The 26,760-nt window shown below is 39.0% G+C and overlaps 2 protein-coding genes across 3 annotated transcripts in view; one reads left to right on the top strand and one right to left on the bottom strand.

Moving 5' to 3' along the window:
- TMEM87A (transmembrane protein 87A) overlaps positions 1 to 26,760 on the bottom strand; it is a 76,268-nt gene that overhangs the window by 24,587 nt on the left and 24,921 nt on the right. The gene's annotated exons all lie outside the window — the stretch shown is intronic.
- On the top strand, positions 20 to 26,692 carry GANC (glucosidase alpha, neutral C). 2 transcript variants are annotated; one of them, XM_050336286.1, is made up of 24 exons: positions 20 to 102; positions 1,208 to 1,270; positions 2,789 to 2,897; positions 4,413 to 4,540; positions 5,059 to 5,241; positions 6,014 to 6,059; positions 7,416 to 7,482; positions 8,844 to 8,940; positions 9,513 to 9,693; positions 10,550 to 10,703; positions 11,893 to 12,128; positions 13,122 to 13,248; positions 14,146 to 14,225; positions 15,112 to 15,255; positions 15,636 to 15,732; positions 16,118 to 16,219; positions 16,667 to 16,910; positions 18,626 to 18,690; positions 19,230 to 19,306; positions 20,538 to 20,612; positions 21,035 to 21,148; positions 21,695 to 21,807; positions 23,337 to 23,440; positions 24,306 to 26,692. In XM_050336286.1, exons 1-24 carry the CDS (start codon positions 74 to 76, stop codon positions 24,413 to 24,415), a joined length of 2,745 nt encoding a protein of 914 aa, XP_050192243.1. In that variant the 5' UTR covers positions 20 to 73; the 3' UTR covers positions 24,416 to 26,692. The 2 variants fall into 2 exon arrangements, with proteins under 2 accessions (XP_050192243.1, XP_050192244.1); XM_050336287.1 differs by lacking the exons at positions 20 to 102; positions 1,208 to 1,270 and adding an exon at positions 1,983 to 2,053.

The raw sequence follows: 26,760 nt of genomic DNA, 5'->3' as shown, positions 1-26,760 counted from the left end.
GCCCCCCGCGCCCTGCTGCTGCCGGCGGGCTGTCACCCCCTTTCTCCGCGGGGTCGCTCGGAGCAGCCCCGCCATGGAGGCGGCCACGCCGGGGGAAGTCAGGTAACGCTGCCTGGTAGGGCTCCTTGTCCGACCCTCTCGCTCCCCCGGTGTCGCCGGGCTGGCTCCCCCGGTTTGTGCGGAGAGCGGGCCCGGCCCTAGCAAGCGTGCCGAGGGTGAGGGGCGGGCGAGGGGGCCGTGGCGGTGCTGTCCCCGCCGCCCTGCCCGGCCAAGCTTCCCCGGGCCTGGCCGCAGAGCGGGACAGCGAGCGGCGTAGTCCGGGCTGCACCGCTGGAAGGCGGGTGGGCTGCAGGGTTTTAAATGCGACAGCAAAGTCCCACGGACCTGGAGCAACACCTGAAAGGACATATGTGTCTTCAGGCAAAAATGGGAAGGGCTAAATTGTTTAAATATATGGGTACTGTGTGATCTCCAGTAATAATCCAGGATCTGTAATTGGGACGGAATCAACGGGTGCCGCCTGAATTTTCTATGTTGCATGTATGTAATTAGTAAGTATTCTATAAGCATCAGTGCTTTGTCTGCCAGAACTAATACCTTATCTTTCCTCTGTGTCTGAGCTTAGCATGATCTGGAAAGTGTTTTGATGATAGACACTACTGGCAACCGATTTTTTTCAGGCAGCCCAAAATTGTACTGTTATCTAATAGATCTAAAAGTTACCCCAAGCCTAGAGGTAACAGTGCTGTCAGGAGGGCCATCAGAAGCCTCCCTCCCTTGTCGGTCCCACTGAAGGTAGAAGAGGAGGGTGCCGGGTTTCTTCTTTTCTACCAGTACTGCCTATGTCTCCATTCTTATTACTAGAACATAATAATTAACTGTAATGACTGCAGAGGGAGGTCTGTCTTCAAAATGCAAACCCCCAAGAATTCAGTCGTGCTGAAATTCAGCTCCATTAGTCCTAGCTAGATTCAGTAATTTCTTAAAGTTTCAAAGTTTAAAAGGAAATGGTTCAGCATGGAACTAAATGTGTAAGAAGTTCTTCCAATATCTAAACGCAGTTGTTCAAATTCCAACACGTTTTATGTTGGACCAGAGTTTTCTGCATTGTCTTTAATCCTGACTGCTCTTCAGGAGGACCCCTGACATCTCATCATTCAGCAGGTGTTTGGTGAACATAACTAAACTCTTCATCTGCTCTTTCTAGTGTACAGGATGAGGCTGTGGACAAAAGCACCTTTAAGAAATGCAATCAGATTGCTTTTTACAGGTAAGGAGAATTGTAGTGTAGAGTGGTGGTTATTTTTAAACTAGTAATATTAAAAGATGCAGGAAGCAGTTACACATTGATTCTTAGTCACAACAAGTCTGCTGTTTTCAGAATTTATCTTTCAAAGTCAGCATTCCACTCAACTGTCAGCATACAATAATCACCATATTTAAAAGGTGTAATCTTAAATCCAAAATGTCTTCTTTTAAAATTCAAAAGAATCAGTCCTCTCATCTGACTAAGCCCCAGCAATATTTTAACTATAGTTCCACTCAGATGCAGGTTGTTTTCTTGATGTGGATGTTTTTTTGACTATCTGTAGTTCAAAACAGCAAAACACTCAGTAGAAACCATTAGTCTGTGACAATAGCATACATGATTACAAGTCCTGTTGAGCAAGTACGTTGGCCAGAATTGAGTGTCAAATCTAAATTCTAGTTCACTAGTCTCTTAAAGCTAACCTTAAGTCATCTTTCTCATCCCATTTCTAACTGTGATACCTCTCCTCAACCCTTTTTACCTCCTATCCTCTATTGTCTTCTATCCTGTGCTGCCTGACTGAAAGGAATGATTTCTCAGTGTTACACCAATTAGTCACTGACATACTGGGTTTACAGTCTCAGATATTCATATCTGTCCTGCAGGAAATTATGTTCAGAAAACAAAGCAAAAAAAAAGACATTTTTCGGTGAGAACATGGCTCCTTTTCACACCACAGCTTTCTAGAATGTTACCACTTAACATAAAACCTCTAATTTCTCAGGAAGAGTTTACTACACATTGGTAAGTATCAGATCCTGCCTTTGCTTTGGTTTTAAAAGAAATCCTTTAACTGATTGCTCACATCTTTGTTCCCGTTTGCAAAGAAATTAAATTAGTTTACTACTGCAGAAGCTTCTTTTTAAGGTAGCCTTCAAGACACTTATCTTCAAATAGTTCATAAAACCTGGGCTTGGCAAGGAGCATTCTACAAACAGCTGAAAGAGCCTCTGTTTCAGGGTTTCTTCCTAAAAACATTACTGGGGCCAAAACCCACAGTCAAATCTCTGTAGTCAGCAGACTTGTTGAGAAACAATTTCCTCAGTATGTATTCAGGAGGTTACAATTACAAACATACACTGCTTCATCACCACAGAATGTAAAAGCTCTTCACCAGGGTTGCCAAGATATAATGACAGAAAATGAAAAACAGATTATCTGAGCTGAAATTTCTGGGACCAATGAAAGAACAGTAGCTGTGGAGCTAAGAATTTAATTGGACACATGAATTAAGACTACCATTGTTTATAAAAAACCTATAGAATGGCGATGGGTGACCAAACCCCTGTAACATCTCATTCATAAACATTTATATGTGCTCAGAACTATATTCCTTTTTTTTCCAACTTGAAGTGTTGATAACTGTATTTGAAAAAATTCAAGACAAAATTATTAAGTAAACATTTCTACCAATACTATGTCCCTCTATGTGACATAAACTACAAGAATTAGACCAAAAATAATTTTCTCTCTTGACAGGCGTCAGAAACTTTTATGTCCTGGAAAATCCTCGTATCAAGCATTGTTGGATTCAGTCACATTAAGTGATGAGAATGTCAAATTCCAAATTATTCATGAGGAGAATAAGGTGAGATCCCACCTTGCATAAGAGGGTGCTTAAAGAAAGAGCAGTAAATATTATCAACAAGATTGATAATATTTGCAGGTTTTAAGATTCTTCAGTGATAGATATTTAAGATATAATGCAAACTATTTGTTTGACAGCTTGAGGCTGTGCAAGAGAAAGAAGTATTTTAAGGAACTTAAAAAAAAATTAATGGCTTTATGAAAAATGTGAATAGAACTCTTAGTAGTTGAAAAATGGTTTTAATTCAGAGTTTTCTCCACTATTTCAAAATAATAAATTCTTTTCCTATAATGGAATATAGAGGACATATATTCCAGCACCTTCTAACCATACCTTGGTATTCCTGTGTTTGCTCAAAGGCAGTTTTTTGGAACAAAGAAGTCATCTTTGCATTTAAGATTACAAACAGGAAGAGGTGGGCATTCTATTTCTCTAATTTAACAGCACAGCAGCTGACACATTTACCCAGGGAACAGAAAACCTAACCCATGCTCCAATCATGAAAGTTTGAAACTACAAGTCACTTCCATGCTCTAACCACCACACTATGTAGATACTCTTCATAAAGGTATTTTCTCTCTCTCTTGTTTATCCTAACCTTCTTTGCAGTCAGCATAGAAAAAGGAGCCTATTTTTTTGTCTAGATTTTAAGGAATATGAAAGATTGAAGACTCTGTGGCTTCCTAGACTATCTGGGTGTTTATACAAAGATAGCATAATGTAAAATATGTCCTAGGAAGCAGTGCCTGGAACTCCAAATGAATCTTTTCTGTCTTGCCTACTTTTCTTCTGGTTTTATGGCTCTTGCATACTTGCATGCCTTTGAAGAGCAGGACTGATTGGCTTCCACATAGTGGGAAAAGATACCAGGCTAAAATTCTTCAGCCAGTTTTGTGTCTTAAAGGAAGAGAGATTAAGGGGAAAAAAAAAAAACACCCCACAGAAAAAATCAGACTTGTGGTGTCAGGATTCTCTGTGGAAGAAAAGTGAGTAATTTTTCTAGAACAGAGTGACTTCCCAGATCCCTGAACTAAAAAATAGCAAATTACAGTGAGTAGAGCACTATGAGCACATTTTCTTTATGTGTCTTTCTGACACAGCTGATTAGTGTCAGCACTGTGCATACTAGTGAAGACAGAGCACTGATGTTTTTACAAAAAGTCCACATCTCAGGATTTTACCACCCTTACATCAACAGCATAGTAGTCAAATTGTACCAACTTAGAGATTAGTATACTCTGCTGCTGTTTTCCATGTTGCTTGAGGGGAGAGAGCTATATGCACTTTGAAGATAAAGAGCTCACTTAAAAAACATTGCTTCTTCGAAGGGGTGAAGTAGATTTAGCTGGTGTAAATTCATGTGGATAATGATTTTTACTCAACAGTGCTAAAGAACATTAAATCAGAAAGCAGGCACGGTTGCTTTTTCCGGACAGTAAGTGTTTGGTGATGTTGTGTTAAAAAATAAATTGGTATTTTTAATCCCTACCAGTTTATTTATTTGTTTGCTCCCAGGTTCTTCTACAAGTAGAAATTTATGAAATAGAAGGCAATATTTTCAGGCTTAAAATTGATGAGGCTTCTCCTCTCAGAGCAAGATACAAAGTTCCTGATGTTCTTATAAAGGAACCTACCACCCAGAGGTAAGTAATGGGAAGATGATTTAGCACCTTAGTAACTTACACAGCTTCATTTGCAAGTGTTTTTCTTTGTCCCACGTTTATGCAACAGTACAGTTGTCTCTCTACAATACCAAGTTGTTACAAGAATCAAAAATAAAAATGCACGTGGTTCATTTACTTTCAAAAATTCGTGTTAAATACATAGGAGGAAGTTTTGTCCTACACAGAAGAAACCTGAGGCTATTTGACCCAATCAGAAAATAGCCTACTTGTTACAATGTATAGTTTTTACGGAAGGCATTATGTGTTAATGTGACAGGAATACAAGGTCTGGATAGTTTTCACAGCAGTTCTGTAGCCACTTGTTGCACTGTGCAGTGAGTCCCGAGCACAGCATGTATTTCTGGCGTTCTTTGCCTCAACATTAGCCTTGAGGTTTGTGTGATGCATGCGGATATTCTTAGTCCATCTTTTGTTTCAAATTGTTATTTAGTTACAGTGGATTTCACATGTTGCTGTTGTTGCTTTTCATTTGCCAGACTGTTCATATCCCACAAGGAGGCAGGTATTTTGGTGCTGTCAAGTGCTAATGGGGACTACAAACTTCAAGTCACAGCAAATCCCTTCCAGGTTGAGCTGCAGTCCAAGGGTGAGACTGTTATGAGCATGAATTCCAATGGGTTGTTATATTTTGAGCACCTACAGCCACCTCCCAGTGATAGGTACAGTATCTGTCTATTGCATCATCGTATGTACTGCTTGTGCTGTAGCTGAAGATAATTCTGTGGAATTGCAGTTTCTGAAAGCTCTTATGCATTAAATTCTGTATTCTCTTTTACTTCATAAGTATACTAAGTATATGGTGAAGTTTTAATAAACAAATTCTGGATCGACTAACTGCAGACTGTTTTAATCCCTTGCAGCAACCATGTGCAAAATGCTAACCTTATGGTAGTATGATGAGGTTATTAGTTTCACCTTTTTTATTACTAAACTTACTCTTTAGGTAAGTTTTATTCACTCTATAAGCTCTTGAAGTCAAGTTTTGTTCAACTTACAATGTGCCATGTAGCTGCAAGATTTTACAGGTCAAACACACTGCAAAGTGCTAAAAGGATGAGAAACCACAGTGCAGGACATGTCATGACTAGAAAAAACATAGCAAATGTATCTGCTATAGAGCATTATTTCAAAACCAGAATGATAAAGAAGTGAGGATCTGAGTGGGTAAAATGCTGACACATAGAAATAAACATGAAAGACCAAGAAGTCAACCTAACTCAAATATTGAGTGCAGGTTATTTTAAGGCATTGAATATTAAAATTATTGGCAAGTTAAAGCTCTCAGCTATAAAATCAATTTTCAGAATAGTCAAGCACCAAAACTCTTACATAATGTATAAAGCAATACGTAGTGCTATTTGAATTTTCTGTTTAAAATCCTTGCTTACATTAACAATAAACTGATTATTTCTATGTATTTATGTTCACTAGAAAAGCTACAGCACAAAATGAGGAGGCAGCAAGTGATTACTTTAAGGTAACTCATACTTACTGCAATCGCAGCATAAATGTTTTGTAAAAAAACAAATTAAAATTGCATTTTCTTGTCACCTGGTACTACATTTACAAATACAATCTAATCACTTTCCAGTGAAATTGAAAAAGGACCTAGTATACCTACTGAGATATCTTGCAAATTCTTAGTTGAATGGAGATTGATGTGTTTTAACAAGTCTGTAGAAGGCATCAGTCAGCTAGATCTAGCACAAAAATGTCTCTTTCCATGACCTTTTTCTTAATAATTTCTTTCTCTTTTGTTCTCTTATTTGATCTGGAGTAGATATGTAAAAGGGACTTTTGTGGTAATATTCGGTCATTTTCAAATTCTCTGTTCATTGCGAAGAGAGTTTCAAAAGAACAGTCAAAAACTATACCTCCACATATGTTCAGGCTTAATACAGATGTAAGATTCTCTCTGAAAAAAAGACCAGGTCCTGGCAGTGCATAGAGTGCACACTGCACCTTTCCCAAGAGGCTGAGTTATGGCCAGGATATAATTTTAGACTTCTGTAGAGCAGATGGCTGCTTATCCTGCTATCCTGTTATAAATGGCAGGAGCTATGTGCCTTCAGCATATTTATGGCTGAGCTCTGAGTTCTGCCAGGGAAGTCACACAGCTGCAAGAGGCCATGCTTATTCTGGGATGAATGTAGAAAAGAAAACTAGGAAACACGCTACAAAAAGTGGAAATTCTAGGACAATGAATGACAGAACACAAAGAGGCTAAAGGTATCAGTTATACACACAGGACTCCAGAGTGTCTGGAGAGGATTTTTTTTTGGTTGTCTCACCTTTACTGTTTGGGGGAGTAGGTTGGTTTCTGTTTGTATGGATTTTCCTGTTTGGTTCTTTCCATGCAGTTTTGCATTTCAGAAGAAACACATTTTGTACAGTGAGAGTAATTACTCACTGGAAGAACCTGCCCAGGGACTTAGTATAGTCCTCATCACTTCAGGTTTTCAAGATTTAGTTGGATAGGGTGCTAGATAATCTCATCTAGGCTCCCTTTCCCATTAAATGGACCAGATGATCTTTTGAGGCTCCTTCCAAAATGGCCTATTCTATCATTCTATCACAATCATAGTGATTCTATCCAAGACCTCGAGTATTACTTTTATGCTGTAACAGGTGCCATATGTGCAACATGTGCACGTCAGTTTGTTAGTGTAAATTGCTGCAGCAGAATCTAAGCGTGTTTTGGATTTATTTGTATTAACCATATTTGGCAAAAAAACAGTTAATGTATAAGTCTCATGAAAAAACATATTTTTCGTAAAAATACACAATGTGAGCAGTTGCATTTGCTAGGCTTAGACTATTTCTGTTTGTGCAGGAAAAACAAGAGGACCTAGGTCTCTGGCAAGAGAAATTTGGCAGTTTCTTAGACATCAAAGCTCATGGTAAGCCTCAACATAGTTCTGAAAACAGCTTTACTGCTTTGTTTAAACCTGTGTTCATATGTCTGTCTGCTTTCTGTTTATCTGCTTAAAATTTATCAATGTCTCACTTGCACTTGCTTTTCAGTTATCTTAACTTTGTTTTAATCAGAAATGGGTGATGGGTTACAAATTTGACAAAAGTATTGCAAATATTCATTAGATTTCTTTTCAAGAGGGAACACATTCAATGTGATCTATTTTATCAACTCACTACATGCCATTTCTTACACACGATCTGTGTTGTCTGAGTGTACATCTATATAATACATTATTTTCTTTGTTCTTTTTTTAGTATCAGTTCATAACATTGATTTCACCTGTAGTTTATTCTCATGACCTATCAGAAATCATGTTATCTAAGCATTAATAATTAGCACAAAGAAACTCTTTTTAAGTGAGGACTACAAAAGGAAATACTGAGCAATCCTAAGAGATAAAGAGGTTACATACACGTGAGAGCAGTAGCTCAAATACAGTTTAAATTATCAATTACCAAAATGTATGACCATCTGCTGTCTGTCTCGTTGTATTCTTTATTAATTAAGTTAGTTAGCTTTGTCCATTACCACTACCATGCAGAGTTCTATAGCAACCAGCACTACCCTGCAGCTGCAGTAGAGAGAGGGAGGTCTGAAAGCGATTCCTTTTGGTGACAGATACTTCTTAAGTTCACAGTCAAGATATAGAGGGCAGGAAGCTGTTGCCTCTGATGCTGTATCTGATGTATTAGGCCAGCGTCATGGTTTTTTCTGTGTTAGAGGAATAAAGTCCGTGTGGTCAAGTTCTGATCCTGAAGCCGCTGCTTGTCAGTCTACAGGATCTCTGGTCACCTGCCAAAAGTTGCCTTGGATTCTGTATTGTGACAAGATGATATCACTGTTAGGGACTCCTGTGCGTGCCACTCCGATGGCTGAGACTGAAGAGAAGACCAGTGGGAAACAGGCAACTCTGATTCTAAAGTCCACTGTGCTGCAAAGTTTAGCTTTTAGGTACTGGGATAGAAGCTGTAGATAATTTTAAGTCATTCACTGCAGAATAAAGAAGTTACCCATGATTATGTGGATTTGTTTGGGGAGATTCTGTCAAAGTGAATCATTTTATTTTCTTAAGAAGTTCAAAATCAGAATAAATACAGTAAAATCTATTTAAAACATTACCTCTGTGAAACAGAAGTAATAATGGAAGTGAAGTTGCAAAGAAGTATGAAAGAGTTAATTATTGAAACTTTCAGTTGTTTTATCCAGTTAAGTTGCTCCGCTCTGTTGCTTTCAGATAAGCCTGAGAATGGAGCTCTGTGTTCTCTTTTAATGTTATTTCCACAGGTCCCAGTTCTGTAGGCGTGGACTTCTCTTTACATGGATATGATCACGTTTATGGGATACCACAACACACAGAAACACTTCTTCTCAAAAACACCAGGTAAAGGTGCCAGATTGCTAATGAGTGCAGTTGGAGTTTTTTTGCAGAGGAGAGCTGTAACATTGTCTTAATAATTTAATGCAGACAACAGCTTGAGACATGTATATCATATAGTGTATCTTTTAGATTAATTATATGGCAAACCAAATTGTAGCCACTATCCGTGTAGAGTAAGTTGTTCTGCTTTCCCTTTCCACTCTGTAATTTCATAAATGGCCCCTTCTGTTCTCACTCGATTTTCCATTCAGTTTTTTCTGGACTTCAGGATCAGTCATGTTTTAGCAGAACTCATAAAAGAGGAACTTGATGGGAAAGTTCAGAAATCATATTTTAGGATTTAGGGCAAACAGTCTCACTAGCAGCAAAAATCTTGTTTGATTCAGATAGTGAGGACCAAAGCAAAGAAGCAGTAATCTAGGCTGCCCATATTTCAGCTCTGGATGCCAAACAAAAGGCCATAATACAGAGTGCTTACTGAGTATTCACCAAGTTTAGTGGAATGGCAGTGAAGTTAAAATTGGCTTAGTGCAGGATGCTTACATGTAACAAACACATCTGTTTGTTTGTCCTAGTGATGGTGATGCCTACCGGCTTTATAATTTGGATATCTTCGGCCATAAGATACATGACAAAATAGGCATTTATGGTTCAGTGCCCCTTCTCTTAGCACACAAGCCTAACAGAACTTCAGGAATCTTCTGGCTGAACTCTTCAGAAACACTGGTGGATATTAGTACAAAGGCAGTAGCTGAGGTGAGAATTATTCACTTTCCTCAGAATTAAATAACGAAACACTTCAGGGCAGGGCCAACAGGAATGTAACAACATTATTGGGGATTTATCTTTTGCTCCCTAATGAAGAATTGTCAGTGTCTTCCTCCTGTTCTCCCTAGTGCTAAATTTGTTGTGTTAAGCTGCTGAAAAGAACAAAGAGATGAGTTATATAGATCTCGTATGTTAACAGGTCTACAGGAGGAGGCAAAGAGGAAATATGCAGAAAAGATCTACACAGGTGTATGTAGCGGGCAGAAAAAAGGGTGGCCAGAATCTTGACAATCTCTTGGATTTGAGGAATTTCTCTGAGTTTTTAAATTCTTGGTATTGCCATACTTTTTTTCCTAGCAGGCTTATTCTGTGGAATGTAATTGACCTTCAAGAAACATAGAATGTGTGGCAAAGAAATTCACTCAAACTCTTGAAACACGAACATGAATTCTGTTAAAATTGAAACAATGAGGAAAAGGAAAATCTTGTGTTGTTTCAGCACTACATTATATGGTTAAAATTATTAATTTACTTTTTTTACTTATCATTTAGATATTACTGAAAGATCCTACAGAATATACATATATATAATATATATAATTACAGAAAAGCTTTAATTATTTTGCCCCTCATTACCCATTTTTCCTCATTAACTATTACTCTACTTTGTATGAGCAGTATGGAAGGTAAAGCATTTGTGAAGGATATATAAGAAACATTCAGTGTGTATTTCTAATACCTGCCAGCTATGTCTTAGTGAATTTTGTGTGTTTCCGTCTTTGCTCCTTCACTGAATAAAAGTTTGGCAGACAGAGATTCAGTTTTTCCCTGGTTTCCTTCAAAGCACATGTCATCCACATCTGCTGCAGAGACTGCTAAGCAGAGAGCAGTGCCTCTAACTGATGTACGCTGGATGTCAGAAAGTGGAATCATTGATGTTTTCCTGCTGATGGGACCCACTGCCTTTGATACCTTCAAGCAGTTTGCACAACTGACAGGTACTAACTCACATAATTGGAGTCTGGCACATTTACCTGGGAGATTCTCTGAGGAACTTGTTGTACTCAAGAGCAGGTTAATATTTACCTAGCCCATTGTGTGCAGTTGTTCCTAAGCTGCAACATGTAGAGCAAAGGCTGGTCCTTTGTGAAGACTGGCCTCTGTCCTTGTTTTCCCTTGCACTTGCAGCTGGTCAAACTTGGCCCTCATTGAGAAGCCAGCATAATTACTATCTGAAACTGCACCCTTAGAAGAAGAAGGGAGATACAAGGGGCTAAAACTGCCAGTCCCCATTAAGACAGGCCCCCTTATAATGTGAAAAGACTGAAGTTATGGAGTAATGTGTCCTGGAGACTAGAGAAATAAGATAGGTAAGTGTCCAGTGTGCCCCTTAGGGAAGGGAATATATTCCCATGCAGATAAGGGAAAGAAACAAGAGGCTCAGGAAGAGAGTAAAAAAATGGAGGAAAAGGGACTAATATTTTATGAAAGCAACATTCTTTGTGTGCTAAAGAGAATTAAAGTACCTAAATATTCCTGGTAGTTCTTTAGGCTGTTAGCAATGTTTCTTTGCTGCACAGATGTTATACAGAAAACGTGGTTCAGCTGAAGAGAAATAGAAAAGTAGCCAGGTTCCAAGAGGATCTCTCCAAGCAGAAGTGCACGCTGAGGAAGGTTTCCCAGCTCCATTTTCCTGTATGCATAGATACAAGCATGTTTGCTAATTTTAAAAATTCCTAACAATTTCAGTTCCAGTGGTTCTCTTGTACTGTAGCACCCATGGACCTGTTTACACTACTCAAGCAGTCACAGAAATTGCCTTCTACTGATTAAAATGTATGTAATTGTTTGCATTAATGACAGATAAGCTAATCTGGAATATTATTTATTAGAAAAAAGATGAAGAATAAAATTATATTGGTTACTGGAATAACACTTCAGCATCATGGAACAGCAAGTTCCTTTTCACTTTCATATTATCATTACAGGCCTTTGTTCTTTCTGACTGTTGAGCTCATTGTAATGCTCATTATTTCAAGAGTTCATTCACTTTGGTACGAAGAATTTAGGCCAGCATTCCCTAGCTCCAGAGAGACACATATTAATCATGTTAACTTTTTCTAGAGTCTCTAGATAAATTCTTGAAGGACATTAACAGTTTTATCTTCATTCATATACTCTTTCTAGGCACTCAAGCCCTGCCCCCCCTTTTTTCTCTGGGCTACCATCAGTGCAGGTGGAATTATGAGGATGAGCAAGATGTCAAGGCAGTAGATGCTGGCTTTGATGCACATGACATTCCTTATGATGTGATATGGCTGGACATAGAGCACACAGATGGCAAGAGGTATTTTACTTGGGACAAAAAGAAATTCCAGAACCCCAGAAAGATGCAAGAACATCTCAAGAAGAAAAAACGCAAGGTAAATAATATAGCAGGAAGAAAGAAAATATTTCTCTCTAGTGTCAATCTACCCAATCTGGCTTTAACCTAGGTACTTCAGATACTGAAAACAGCTTAACTACAACAGAATAGATTACTCTCTTTCTGTCTGGTGATGCTTACAGCATGCAAGCTATTGTGTTTAATTCAGTTCTTCATGCCATTTTATTATTTTGTAGTTTGTTGTGTATCCTGACCGTGGGGCTAAGTTTGACTCATGTGAAGCTCTGTTTTACAGAAGCAGTTCAGTGCTGTGGACATAGCAGAAGAGTTTTCTTCTTAACATGAGCTTTCACCATTGGTAGTTGCTGTACTTGCTTCAGCTTTGCTTTGTGTTTCTGCTTTTACAGCTAAAATATTTTCCTTATAGAGGTACTAAAATGTAGACAATATCTTAAAATTGTAGAATTGCTTAATTATTGATCCTGGCCAAAAGTCAATGAATGGGTAAGTGTTGAAATAGCATTCAAGTGTTATAATCTCTCAGTTGGAGCTGTAGTACTTTCTCAGCTCTACAGCAAAGCAGTTAAAGGCAGCAGAAAATAACTACAAAGTACAGTATCTGTTGCTGTTGTGTGCTACACAAACTAAAACATATTTAAACGTCTTAAGACATACAATTTTAAGCAGGCACATGAACGTGTAAGGCAGATATTTTCCCATTCACTGAATACAGCAGTGAAAAAAACCATAGTGTTTTTAGGGGTTGCTATACTTGCTTTTACCTGAAACAATGGATTTTGTTCTTTATTTCAGAGGAGTAAGCATGGGTTCATGCCCTCCTTGTAAATTCAGCTCCTATACGTAAGTCTAGCACAGTATATACAAGAACTGGTGACTGCTTTTTACAATTAGTGACAGCTGTCTTTTTTACCTGAGGTGAAATCATTCTCTGCCTTTTATCAAAAGTGAATTCTTACTGTTTTATTAAGCACAGTTGATGCTAATTTTCTTTATTTTCTTATCCTGTCAGCTTGTCGTCATTGTAGATCCACATATTAAGGTTGATCCCACGTACACCCTGTATTCACAGGCAAAAGACAAGGGATATTTTGTGAAAGACAGAAATGGGCAAGATTTTGAGGGCATCTGTTGGTCAGGTAAAAAAGCACTCTGTCTCCACATTTTAGCTGTTTATTTTAAAAATTTTGCAGAATAGTTTAATTGGTATCCATGGAAGCAGAATTAAATTCTTGCATTGCTTGCATTTTTGGTAAATATTAATAATTTCAAATGCCTTGTAGTTTCTTTGATATAGTCATGTTCTAATTGCCTCAGCTGTATAACTTCCTGTGTTACATTTATTGAATCTGCATATAGTACCAGTGCCTAGAACTAAAAAAAAAGGATTTATTTATGAGAACAGCCATTCCTCTTCCATACTTGTCTTGGATACAGAAATGCAGTCTGGTCTGTTGCAGTGAGCACAGTTTATGTAGGCTCAATGAAATTAAGTAAACCCTGGTACTGAACCTTTGACTCAATCATAATATAGTGATTTGTCGTATTATTTTTCATGAAAAGATCTCATTGGGTGGAGGCAAAGCAGGTTGCCCCACTTCTTTAAAAACAGGATGCCCACAATCCTGGCAAAGGAGCGATTATGGGAAAATCAAGGACATGTTACAACTTCTAGTAGCATGGCAGGATGTAGTTATTCAGCTTCTCAGTGATGCTTTCCTTTTTGAATTCAAAATACCAGGGATGTTGCCTTTCTCTGGCTTCTTATGCACATCTGAACATGTTTCAGGCTGTTAGCAGTCATCCTTAAAGGGTGCTGAGCTTCAGACCTCCAGAATCTGTGTGTCTTGATATGGCAAGGGGTGTATTGGGTTCCAAGTCAGCCTGGAATTTACTGTTGAGCTTTTATTTCAGAAACAGTAGTGACTACATTATTGCTTCTGGTGAAAAGCATTGTAGCTTTAGGCCAGTGTATTTAGGTGCAAAGACAATGCTTTTAAAATCAGGTAAATAATTGGGATCTCCCACCTCCACAGGTTCCTCTTGCTACCTGGATTTCACCAATCCTGAAGTGCGAAAATGGTATGCAGATCAATTTGCCTTCAAAACATACAAGGTTTGTATTTATTTGCTCTGATCTACATATCCCAGAAAGCCTGAAAATGGAGAAGAAAACAAAGATACTGGCTAAGCAAGTTGTTGGCTTTTGTAGCTATACTACTGTAATGTAGAGGAAAATATCTTGATAAGCTGAAGCAGCACAGAAGGATTTTCTCCATGGCCTTGTCTACACTAAGACAATTGGAATCCATATGCCACCAGTGAATGTGCTCACTTAGTTGCAGCCGTAGAAGGGACAAACTTCAGGCATTTTAAGAACCACCTGCTGCATAATCTAGTCCAGCTGCTGCTGTTTCAGCTTTTACTACTGTGATGGCACACAAAGAGCAATGTGGAAATGCTCTCTCATAGCTCATAGTCACTTCATTCTGACCATCCTGTCTAGTGCTAAAAGTGTCTGGGTGACCACTGCTGGACACCTCCAGTTCCCCCACCCTTCCACAAAGTTCTAGTTCGCAGTAGAGTTGTTGAAACCACTCTCCTAGTAGACATGCATGGTAAATAATTCCCAGGCTGCTTTTCCTCTCCAGTTTTTCACCTCTGGCCTTCTCTGAGTTTTTTCTCATGGCTGTTTAATACTTCTTTTTTCCCTGCCTCTTTTCCCTCACCAGAAGGCAGAAATAGCAAGTGCCTACTGAGTTTGTAAGAGTTGCAAAAATCATGTGGGCTTGCAGGCTGCTACCCTGACCAGAAGGGCCTCCAAGAGAGATGAGATGAACAACTGGCAGCTTCCAAGTGACCTCAGAAGTGTAATTACCACGTCTTGCTTTTCTGCTGCTCTTTCTAGTCACACCCCAGACTGATCTGACACCTGCTAGAGATAAACACACTAAGTCACAGCAGTAGCTCTGTCATGATCTAATTACAGCGCTATGTTACAGGGATCCACTAATATCCTCTTTGTATGGAATGACATGAATGAGCCTTCAGTCTTCAAAGGGGCAGAACTAACAATGCAGAAAGATGCTGTGCACTACAATAACTGGGAGCATCGGGAAGTACACAACCTCTATGGATTCTATCAGGTAGAGTATCTGGAGACACAAACAGCAGTTACTCCCGTGGAGTATGTCTAATGTGGTACTTTACGCAGTACTAGGTATTCTGTAACCTTCGTCAAGGACTCTGCTGGACTGGATATTGCAATATTTGAAGTAAACTCTGTGATTGGTCTCAAGAAAATGTGACATCAGTGCCTTTCTACCATAACAATGTAAATTACATGGACTGTGACTATGCAATATTTTTTCATTCAATTATATTCTAATAAGAATTTGTTGCTTTAATAATAGATATTATTTGTGGGTTCTTAATTTTTCTCACTTAGAACGTCTAAAGAGGCAGTCTAGAAAATACCCTAATTAAAGAGTTTGTCTTCCTGGCTTTTTACGTTCGTGATTTTCAGCAAATGGCAACTGCAGAAGGACTCATCAGACGTTCTTCAGGAAAAGAGAGACCATTTGTCCTCACACGATCTTTCTTTGCTGGATCACAGAAGTATGGTAAGGACTAGCTGGATGCCTTCGTTGCTGCTTTGTTCTATTTAGTTTGATGGATAAGAGTCTAGAGAGGACAGAAATTGTCTTAGAAACACTGACATGGTGAACTCATAAGAGTGCAAGTGATTAAAAAAAATTTAAAAATCAGGAGAGGCTGGCAAAGCATGTACAAGTTAAAGGCAGAAGAACAACCTGTGTCCTATGGCAAGCCACTGCCTGTTTTTTACTGCATATTTCAGGAACATATATGTATAAAGAAAAAAAAGTTGCAATGTACAGCAATTCACGAGTAGTTCATGTCTATTCTTGTCTTCTTTCCTTAACTGCAAGCATAAATTGAAGTAAACGCTTGGTTTTCCTCTATAATGCTGAACCTGGGTATTTGCAGGGGCAGTGTGGACTGGAGACAACACAGCAGACTGGAGTTACTTGAAAATATCCATTCCAATGCTTCTTACCATCAGCTTGGCAGGGATTTCCTTCTGTGGAGGTAATGTGTTTCTCACTATGCATCAAATGTGTCACTAAGCTTGGATTCCCAACATAGACTTCAACACAGATGGTGGAAAGCTCAACAGTCCAGTGCATTTCCAGGCAGTTTCACGGATCAGTCTGGTTTCAGAAGCCTGAAACCTGGCTGTCATCATCATTTCTCCGCTAGCTCTTCCGTGATGTTCGTGTCCATCCGGAGCAGCAGTCTGCAAGTGGTGTTCCATAGCACCATTGTGACAGTCCTCTGTCACTGAGAACAGCACTCAGCCTTCAAAAGCTCTCTGGAGATTTTTTTTAAAAGATAACTTGTTACACCCAGCAGAACAGCGAGCACACTGTGAAATGCATGGATTTATACACTCGGAATGTTTGTTAGCGGAGAGCTTCACAATTTTCAGAATAATTTCCAAAAATGTGTATTTTTATTTGTCTGCGCAATATCTAGCTGATGTGGGAGGGTTTATTGGAGATCCAGAACCAGAATTACTTGTTCGCTGGTATCAGGCTGGAGCCTACCAGCCCTTCTTCAGAGGTCATTCTAACATGGAGAGCAAACGGCGAGAACCGTGGCTCTTTGGGGAGAAGAACACCCAGATCATCAGGAAAGCCATTATAGAGCGCTACGTCCTCCTGCCTTACTTATACACACTGTTCTATCGGGCACACACAGCGGCTGAACCAGTTATGAGGTAAGAACGTAAGTCAGGAGATTTAGTGGTTATCTTCAGGAAGTTACTTGGAGAAGGGAAGTTAAATTAGCGTCTCTTACTTTTGTGATTACTTACTTGAATATTAAAAAATTTAAAAAAATACACAAAAATTATAATAATAGTGAATTCTATTTTCGTGCATTCTGCAAGCTTTACTAGGGTTCTCAGAGGAAAATTATATGTTTTTGTTTTCCAAATGACACCTGGAACACACTAATTCAATAAACACTTCACAGTCGTTAAGCATGTTTTTAAAAGACTGTAGACTTCAAACTTCCCATCATGATAAAGAACATTATTTAGTAGTCCAACCGGTATATAAAACAGTGCTTAATGGACTCTGAACTTGCTGACCTAAAAATGTAAATGCCATTTTGCCCCTCATGAAAACACTTGTTACTGCTTAATCGTTATTGTTCCAAAAGCTTACATCACATTAGTAGGTTTATAATTTATGTCTGCAGTATCCCTTCTAATGTTTCTCTTAGCAGAGCATCTAATAATATAGAACAGAAATGATATTAGAAAATAAATTTTTGTTCTACTGCTCTCTAACCTCTAAGAGTGTACCTCAATAGAGTTGAATCCAGCAATTCTTTCAACAAGAGATGAATGTCAGTAATCTCCCTGGTATTGATTTCTGTGTCTTTGAGGTTGCCCTAGAACTGCTCTTCTGCACCACATTTACCTTTACTTGTTCATATGCAGATACATCTCCTAAGTTTTAAAAACATAAAGATGGTTTTGGGAAGGGTTTTGAGTGATTTGTGTTTTGAAGATGATTTGCACATATATAGGCCAAGATGCACCTGTTGTATGTGCTGACATAGACAGTGGGTTTCTGTCTGTCTTGAAGCTTATGTTGACATGTGAACTGACCACAATATTAAATAACACTTCTACTGTGTTAAATTTGGTGCAGTAGGTACAGAATTAGAGAGGAAACATGATATTTTTCTCATTAAGACAAGCAGAGTGGAAAATGTGTCTCATTAGTAAGCACATGAGGAGCAGGGCTGCAGTGAACAAGTGGATGGATGCATATGAGTAAGAAGGTGAGCCAGGCTTTTTGTGTAAGGAAACCCAGACCCTGTCTCTCAATGAGCTATCACTGTCATCATCTCTGCAACTTTAAATGTACAACTCCTGTTTTACAACCAAATGGCTTTTTGAGAAAGACTGAAAATTAACTTCTGGTGCAGGTTTTTCAGGTGTGGCCAGGAGGAGACTTGCTATAGAAGCAGCAGTGAGCTGTTGAGAACAGGAAGAACTGTGCTGCAGGGACTAGCTTATCAGCTGCCAGCATTCCTGGTAGACTGTGACAGAAAGGCTCGTTCATCTCTCCTTTGCTAGAAGGAAGGTAGAAGCAGTACAAGTAGTAGTAGTAGCAAGTAGTACAAACTTCCTTACAAAGCTTGTAAGGAAAAAGGCAGGAGGGAAGAAAATGAGGCTGCAGGAGATAAAGTCATAGGTATATTGGAGTGTCTTAACCCATGTTGTACTGGGGACTCTCATCAGTGACTCAGAGGGGTACTTCGAGTCACCTGGCACAGAAGAGAACCTTGCCCTGTCTTCAGTTCTTGGTAACTGTACCTTGGAAAGAGAGGGAGAAAATGGAGCCTGAAAATGCCAGAACTTGAACATGCTGACTGGAGAGGAAAAGTAACTGAATTCCATTATCTTTCTTTCTACAGGCCTCTCTGGGTAGAGTTTCCAGGAAAAACAGAAACTTTTGATGTGGAGTATGAGTACATGCTGGGTAAGCAGGTGTCTTATTCTCTGGAATACTTTTGAGGTGGTAAAGTTTTGCATAACAAAAAGAAAACATAAAAATTCTGCTCAAGACTTTAAAAAATTATATTGTAGTTGAATATAGAACTTGAGACCTCTTTAAGGGACTTGGTTTTAACAGCACTTTGAAAATAAGGGTCATATGAGATGCAAAAATTGAGTTTTATCTAACTAGTCACTTTGAAAAAAACATAGTTGGATTTGACCTGAAACTTGAAAGTTCACTGTAGCAGCTAAGACCAGAGTCTGTTCAAAAATGGCAGTAGCAAACAACTACCACCCAAACATGATTGTTTTTCACTCCGGTATGGCTGGTTGCTGAAGTCAGGTAGCCATCAGCTCCTTACAAATGCCTTTTTTTCCAGTAGAAAGTGAACCCTAAGCATATAGCATGCCCAAGCAAGTTCCTGAAATAGTTATGGGAGGCTGAAAACCCCAGAGCACACAGTTTCTGCTCTGGTGAGATGCAGCCTTGAGGACCACAGCCATGTTCATGTTTTTCTCCAGGAAATGCTTTGTTGGTGCATCCAGTCACAGAGAAAGAGGCCAAGACAGTGAGTGTTCTGCTTCCAGGGTCAAAGGAGGTAAGGATGAAAATGAACAGCTCAACTGTTCATAAGAAATGAAATTCTGCCCAGAGAAATATTTTATGCAGGAACCTTCCAGCTCACCATCTTGTAACTGCTGAGCGCTGCTGCCATGCCAAGTGCTGGCCAGCCACCCTGAGCCATTCTGAACCCTTCCTTCCACCTTCATACCTTGCGTTCTTGGCTCACAGGAAATGTACTTTCTTGCTTTTCTAAGAGCTGCTGCACAAATCTCAGATCCCCTATAGTTTAAATGTTCCTTCAAGGCTTGCTGCTACTCACCAGACACCATAAAACAGCTTCACTGAATTGTCAATTTCCTTTTTTCATGTATTTCTCTTTGGTTCAAGCTTCACTTTTTATGTGAAAAAAAGGAACTTTGAAGAAAGGTCATAAGGAAATCAGAGGGAAGCTATGGGGAGGAAAAATTTTTACAAGGAAATACAAGTCTCAGTAGCCTGGGACACGTGTAACAAAGACTGACATTTACAGAGATCAGTTCCTCTCTGAAGTAAAAGTATTTATCCACAGGATGGCACAGTCGTCCACTCCTACAAAGAGCGTTTGGCTACAGCAGCTGAGAGGTGGAGGAAGGGAAATAATTTGGGCAAAGTAGTTCCTAAGGGAAAGCCTGAGACTCTAGAGGGTAAGCAACAAAGGGAGTGTGTGAGACCATGCAGAGCCTTGTGACTCCATTAGGGCACCTGAGGACATGTAGAATTTTTGTCAGGATGGGGAGAAAAACAGACTAGGCTCTCCAAACAAGTTAAGAACAATATTTTTATCAAGATCTCAGTGGGAATTGACTGCTTGGCACACTTAAAGCAGTTAAACCCGCTGGCACGTGTGTGTGGGAAGTTCAAGTGCAGCTGGTTTTTGTCACCTGTTATTAGCAACTTTGTTGTTAATTTTCACTTCAATATAAATATACTTTTTCAGGAACTAGATTAAAAAAAAAAGTGTTTCTTTTTTTTGCACTTTCAGATGCTTTAAGGCATACAAGATGTTATGCAAACTGTAGAAAAGATCAAATTATCTTTGTGCTTCAGGAATGAGAATTGATTCTTTTCACCCAAAAGGTCATTTAATTGAAAAAGTGAATGCTGCTTCTTGCACATCAAATAGGTTCTTAAGAATAGTGACAGGTTAAGCAGGAGAGTAACTGCATCTGCAGAGGGAACAAATCTTGCCATAGATGTCATGCTCATTCTTTTTTCATTTTTTCTAGGTTTGGTATGATTTCAGAAAATTTAAACGAATGGAAGATGCAGGCACTCTGAAGATTCCAGTAACACTAGAGAATGTATGTTTTTGTTTTAACATGCTACTTCCTTTGAGCAGAAAAAACACTTTAGCTTTTGTTTTGTCAGTAATCAGAATCAGAAAAGTGACATTTCAATTTCCTTGTAGAAATGTAATCTAAAATAGCTGTTTTAGAAAAGTCCCACCTCCTTTACTGCTAAATGGAATACTACTGTGTTGTGGTGGTAAAGTGATGTAAAGGAGGTGATGTGAGGGTGACTCTTCCAAGCAAAATTATTTTGCTTATACACATACAGAAAGTTACTACAATTCCCATTGTTTATTGAACCATTGTCTTTATATATTTGTGGTAGAAGTTCACTTCTGAATTTTGATAAGAGCAGACTTCAGCTATTCCTGATCCATATTAAAATTACATATCAGAGTATATGAACCTTTCTACCCTGGCTTTGTTTTTCTCAGCTTCCCGTATTCCAGCGGGGGGGCACTGTGATCCCTCTGAAGACCACAGCTGGGAAATCCACTGAATGGATGATAGATATTTCTTATGAACTCCACGTGGCCTTGGACACAGAGGTACTTCGAGATAGCGTTCCCTCTTTACAAAGATGTCTTACACTTCATCTGACCTTTGTAGGCCCTTGCTGCCAATTTGGTCAGCACAATGGTACCTACATCTGTATGCCCCAATGGCTCTTCTCCTCTTCTGCTATTTGAGGGGACTTCCACCTCTCCTGCACTGTTCCTTCAAAGTGAGGCTATCTGAGTATAGCAGAGGCAGAACATTTTTCAAACCTTTCTTAGCCCTCATCTAGTCCCTTGGAGGAAGAAGCAGAGAATGAGCAGGCCACAAACTTCCTCTTGGACATATATAGAGAGAGATTCCTACAATGTCTTTTCTAATAAGTGAGGTGACACCTGACACCCACATCCATTTACAATACCAGGATGTCCAGCACTCTCAGAGCTGGACTACCTGAGCCTTCCAGGGATACAAGTTGCTAAACAAAAACAAACACACATCTTCAATATGAAGCATAACATATAGTGAGACATTTTTAGTTTCATTGTTTAGCACTAGAAACTGCTGTTAATTTGTGCTCTGTCTGGTGTGTTTCACAGGCCTGTGCCGTAGGTGAGCTCTATGTAGATGATGGGCATTCATTTCAGTACCTCCACAAGAAGCAGTTCCTGTATCGGAAGTTCACTTTCCACAAGAACATTCTCACTTCCAGGTAACAACAGTTGTGGACAAAAGCCACCTATATGTTGTCACTGGAAATGCCTTTTCTAGTTCATGAGGCCTTCTTGCAAATGTAGCAGTTTAAGTATCATCTGCTTCTTAGTGAAGTCCTGGAGTGTGCAGAATCTGTCATAAAACTGCAGAGGTAAACAATGTTCTGCATAAGTCTAAGGGCAGCAATACATGAAATATTGAGCTGTCTCATTTTGTTTCAGTCTAGTCAAATTAGGGATTCTGCAGATTTACTCAAGTACAAAGAAAGTCATTAGAAAGGTTAAAGCCCATCAGAGAGGCAAAGAAGGTAAACCAGGAGATTTGCAAATAGGCAACACCTGGAGTGGTTTTTTTTCCAAGATGTATTTTTCTAACATAATATGCACTGAGAGAGTAGTTGGTTACTGGAACATGTTTCTCAGGAAGTGGTCAAGGCATTAAGCCTGTCACAGTTCAAGACACATCTGGATGATGCTCTTAGTGATATGAGTTAATTTTAGGTAGTCCTGGAAGGAGCAGGGAGTTGGGCTTAAATCTTATATGTCACTTCTAACTTGAGATATTCAGTGCTTCTGTCTGGGCACCACAAACACACGCCATTGTAGTCTCCAAAAGCAATCAACAAATTTCACCATGTATATTAGCATGAAGAAAAGCACTTAAAAGGAGGCACAAGCAGATACATCCTGCAAAGGCTGAGTGACAAAACCTAAAAGCCAAAAGGATCCTTAGCTGCTTGTAAGGAATGAGATAATAGATACATACATCACTGTAACACTTTTACTATTGAAGTATGTTGCCATTGGGGCTGTGCAGTGCATAAATGGTGATTCTGCTGACATTCTTTAGTCCTTCAGGGTTCAAATGTATGCAGGCAATGGTCCTAAAGCTAAAAATATAACACAGAGCAAAACTGTAGTCTAGTTTGGATAATGTAGTTAAAAGTGTAATTCAAATCTCTTGATCTGGAATATGAAATCTGAAGATCTTAAAAATACAGGATGGGAAAGAAAAATTTTGCTAAATTGCTAGCAAATCTAGAAGATGGAAAAAAGTAGTTTTCAGATGAATTATATGATATTTGTTCACTACAAGAAGTGTCATTTTGATTTGAGTTTTTTTGAGCTTTTTAATAAAAATTAAATTAGTTACAAAATGAAAGATAATTTTGCCTCAGATTGAAACATCTTGCTTGAAAAGGTGTTAAAAATTAGCTTTACATTTATTCTTAGGAGTTTTAACTACCATTTTGTGAAAATCCAGAACTTTTCTGGTTGTCAAAGACATACGTTTTGCCATAAAATACCTTCTCAAACTTCTTCTATATTGTTAAATCTGATATATGGTTAAAAATTAGGTGACAGTGGGGAAAGGTTTTACTTGTTTTTAGGAGAAAGGTAAATAGAGGAAAGGAAAGCAGTATAGGGAACTTTCAGGATGAGACCAAAGTAGTACTTTCTCTGTATGATACTGAACCTCTACTGTTGGCCAAAAACTAATGTATATTAAATAATTTTCTTTTCTCAGCTGCGCAGATGAAAGCGGACAATACCAAACCTCATGTGTGGTTGAGCGGGTGATAGTTCTGGGATTTGGAAAGCAACCCACTTTTGTGAGAGCCAGTTCCAAGGGTAATGAACTGAATTCTATTTTACTGCAATTCTTTGAAATCCTGTTGCTCTTCAGCCATTCACTTGAGGTGTCAAACTGACAGCTCTATAATGGAAATGTTACAGCATACAAAGCCTCTTTGTTTAGTGTTCTTTGCTACTTTTTTGATATCAAGGACAGAATTCAGTGAAAGGAGGCAGCAGCTATTCACTACTGTTATTACATGTAGAACTGAAGCACACTGGCTTTGTAAGGCAATAGATACATCAGTAAAAGTGGGTTGGAATTAACAAATTCAGACAATGTTGCCCTGCACAGATGAGCAGAGATAGCATTTCAAACAAAGGCCCATTTGCTCAGATCTGTAAACCTGTCTAGTCTAGAAAAGGAAACTTCGAGACTAAACCAGATTTCTTGCTCATTCAAAAGCTCTGGAGTTCTTGATTATGTGGAGATCTCTAGAAGTTGTGAGGGATCCCATATGGGTAGGCAGTGGCATTTACAAGAAAGGGCTTATAATTTCTCATTGATTTCCAAGCACGTCCCTTCACCGTGGGAGTCATGGGGAAATGGACTTTCTGCCTCTACCTGTCAAGGGTGTTTGTACGAAAACCTATGCAGAAAAAAGGGTTATTTTTTTCTGAAAAATCCTTTAGTAGTACCACAGTTTGATGTACCATAGTTTGAAAGATCAGAAAAATAGTTATTTTCCAGTTCAGCTGCATTCTTGTGTGTATGCTAGGCAGATTTGACTTCTATTTCTTTTTTAGTCCTTTCCACCAGTGGCAGAGTCAGTCAGAATTAAGAACTGGAGAGAGTCATATGTAACTGTGTTTCAGAAGAGTTCTTCTTAAATCAAATAGTAAACTCTCTTGTCCTGTTCAGGTGGGAAAGAAAAGGAAGTGATTTTCACATACGATACGAAGACCTCTGCGCTGACACTGGGAAACTTAGCCCTGAGTATTGATGCTGACTGGGAGATTTGTATCAACTGAGACACAAGTTCTTCAGAGAAGCAATTCATTGGGAGGTTGAGGAGAAATAAACTGGAAACTGAAAAAAACATTCACTTGAATCCAATCAAATCAACAAATGTTTTTTTCCACTGACACCCCCCAACGTAACATTTCCTACAATTTTTCTTTTAAAGCACTAATTTAAACTCAGATAGCTCTTCTATTCAGCAAAAGTAATAGCACTAGGATTGTATCTTTGGGGAAATAAGCTAAATACCATTTGCTCCAGGCTAGCTTAAGTTAGGCATTAAGCTTTAGTTCTGCCTTCACTTTCACTAAAAAATCATGAACTGATGGGGTGAGACTGGAGCTTGTTGGTACAGGGCTTAATGTAAGTATTTGAAAATCCCATTATTCAGAGACTGGAGCACTTGAGATCTGGACCAGTTTGACAAGCAGCATCAGTAGATCCGCCAGACGCAGAGGTTATCACCAGAGTTCTGCCTGCAAGCTGCCTTGGGAAAACAGACACAGAAGGAGCTGCCCTGTGTGATTACAGACACTTCCCTTTTCCAGTCCTTATGACAACACAGAATTAGCCGGTCTGTACAGGAAAGTAAACAACGGGCTCACTGAACATTTCAATCACTGGAGGTGAAGTTTGAGCAGGTTGTGCCAGTCAGTTGTGCAACAGCAGAAGACAGGGACATGACAGTGCAGAAGGCTGTCCCACAGCTGCCTTGGAAACTTGGATTTCGAAAAGGCACAGGTCCTCATTAACTGCAGTACTGGCTTAGGATAGCAGCTATACTCACATGGAAACATTTTCCATGTTATTGCTCCCCTCTATCTGCAAGTACTACTTAAAAAAAAAAGAAAAAAGTCTTTTTTAGGAAAGAATTGACAGTGATGATTGAGTGTCATTGATCAAAGCCAGCCCAGTGAAGCAGCTATACTTCTCCACATCTTGCAGCTCCTGCCAAGGTTTGGCTTCCTTTACACATGTTTTAGTACTGTCTTGATCAGTTTTTAGTATCTGGCTGAGATTTGAGCTTGGCATTTGTGGAGCAGTTTAATGTTAATGGGATTAATTCTACATTTAGCCATCCCACTTCATGCTTATTCTCCCATTCTGTTACAACTGCAGCCTAATGTTCCCCTGCTTCCTTTTCCCACCATCTCTGCAAACAGATCTGGTGTGTCCTGATGCTTCCCTTGCAAAATTAGGGGACATCCTGAGTCCCACATCCACTACATCTTGCCTGTTCCTTCAGGCCTTTCCATACTAGGCATCTCTTTTCACAGGCTACCATTGCTCTACGGTTTGTTTGCCCTTTCCATTTGCTACATTTGTAAACTACATTATTTTAAAACCAGTTTGCTTTGAGTCAAACCTGAACGTGCCATTAGTTGGGTTTCTGAATATAAAAGGACATAGTTTACTTAATTTGTTTCAGTAAGATAAAGGAGTATTCTCTAAAAACATCAGTAAAATAACTCGTAGGAAACAGAAAGGGATAGTCTCCATTTTTGCCAACATAACATTACATTAAGTTCCCTGTGCTTAGTCAGTCATTCCCACCTGCTGCTGTTTGTCCTCTGCAGGGCAGATTTCTGGGAATAGCAAGTGTGAGAGCAAACTGAGTGTTCCGCTCTTGACGACTCAAGCGGAGCTTGTTCCCCACCAGACCCTTAAGTTCTTTCTTTCTTTTAATTCTGCAGAGCTGTTTGTCAGCACCTTCTAGGAGACCGTGTGAGCCTCCGCTCCAGGAACTGGCAACATAAATACTGTTGTGCTTAATGCAGATGAGTTAATCCAGGTAGAACAGTAGCAAATACATCTTTTGTGTCTGTGAAAAGAGAGACAAACTCTATTTTTCTATCAGCTTCTAAGCTTTAATTGATGAAATATGTTTTAAGTGTAGCAGTGCTTCTAACAGGATATAATTAGTGTCTGGAGCATTTTAATGAAATATTTTAACTGCTATTTCTCAAGTTGGAAAGTAAAATAAAGTCAAAACAAAGCTAGTTACATGCTTTATTCCGTCCAATTTTCTTTCTGCTGTTGAGAATCACTACTGAGTCTTCTTCCAGTGGTATCTGGTTAAAGTGAATGCTAAAGTGACTAACTTTTATACTCTGGCCCTCAGTATGATATCTGCACCATGATAAGTACTCATGGGTCAAATTTTCACTGATGTGAAGTGCCTAACTTCTAGGGATTTGAATAGGAATGAGTTCCTGAAAATCATAGCAGTCACATCTTTAGATCTGAGGAAATAAATGTCAAAGAATATAATTTACATTGCTCTTTGTAGTGACTCAAATACTTATCCACGTATTTATGCCATAATTGAAGAAATAAATTTTCATATATCTTTACA

This window comes from Myiozetetes cayanensis, unplaced genomic scaffold (genome assembly GCF_022539395.1).
Source record: "Myiozetetes cayanensis isolate MyiCay16 unplaced genomic scaffold, myiCay2020 scf6-25, whole genome shotgun sequence".
Lineage (NCBI taxonomy): Eukaryota > Metazoa > Chordata > Aves > Passeriformes > Tyrannidae > Myiozetetes > Myiozetetes cayanensis.
Note: the sequence above shows the minus strand (reverse complement) of the source record. Positions and strands in the feature narration are given on the sequence as shown.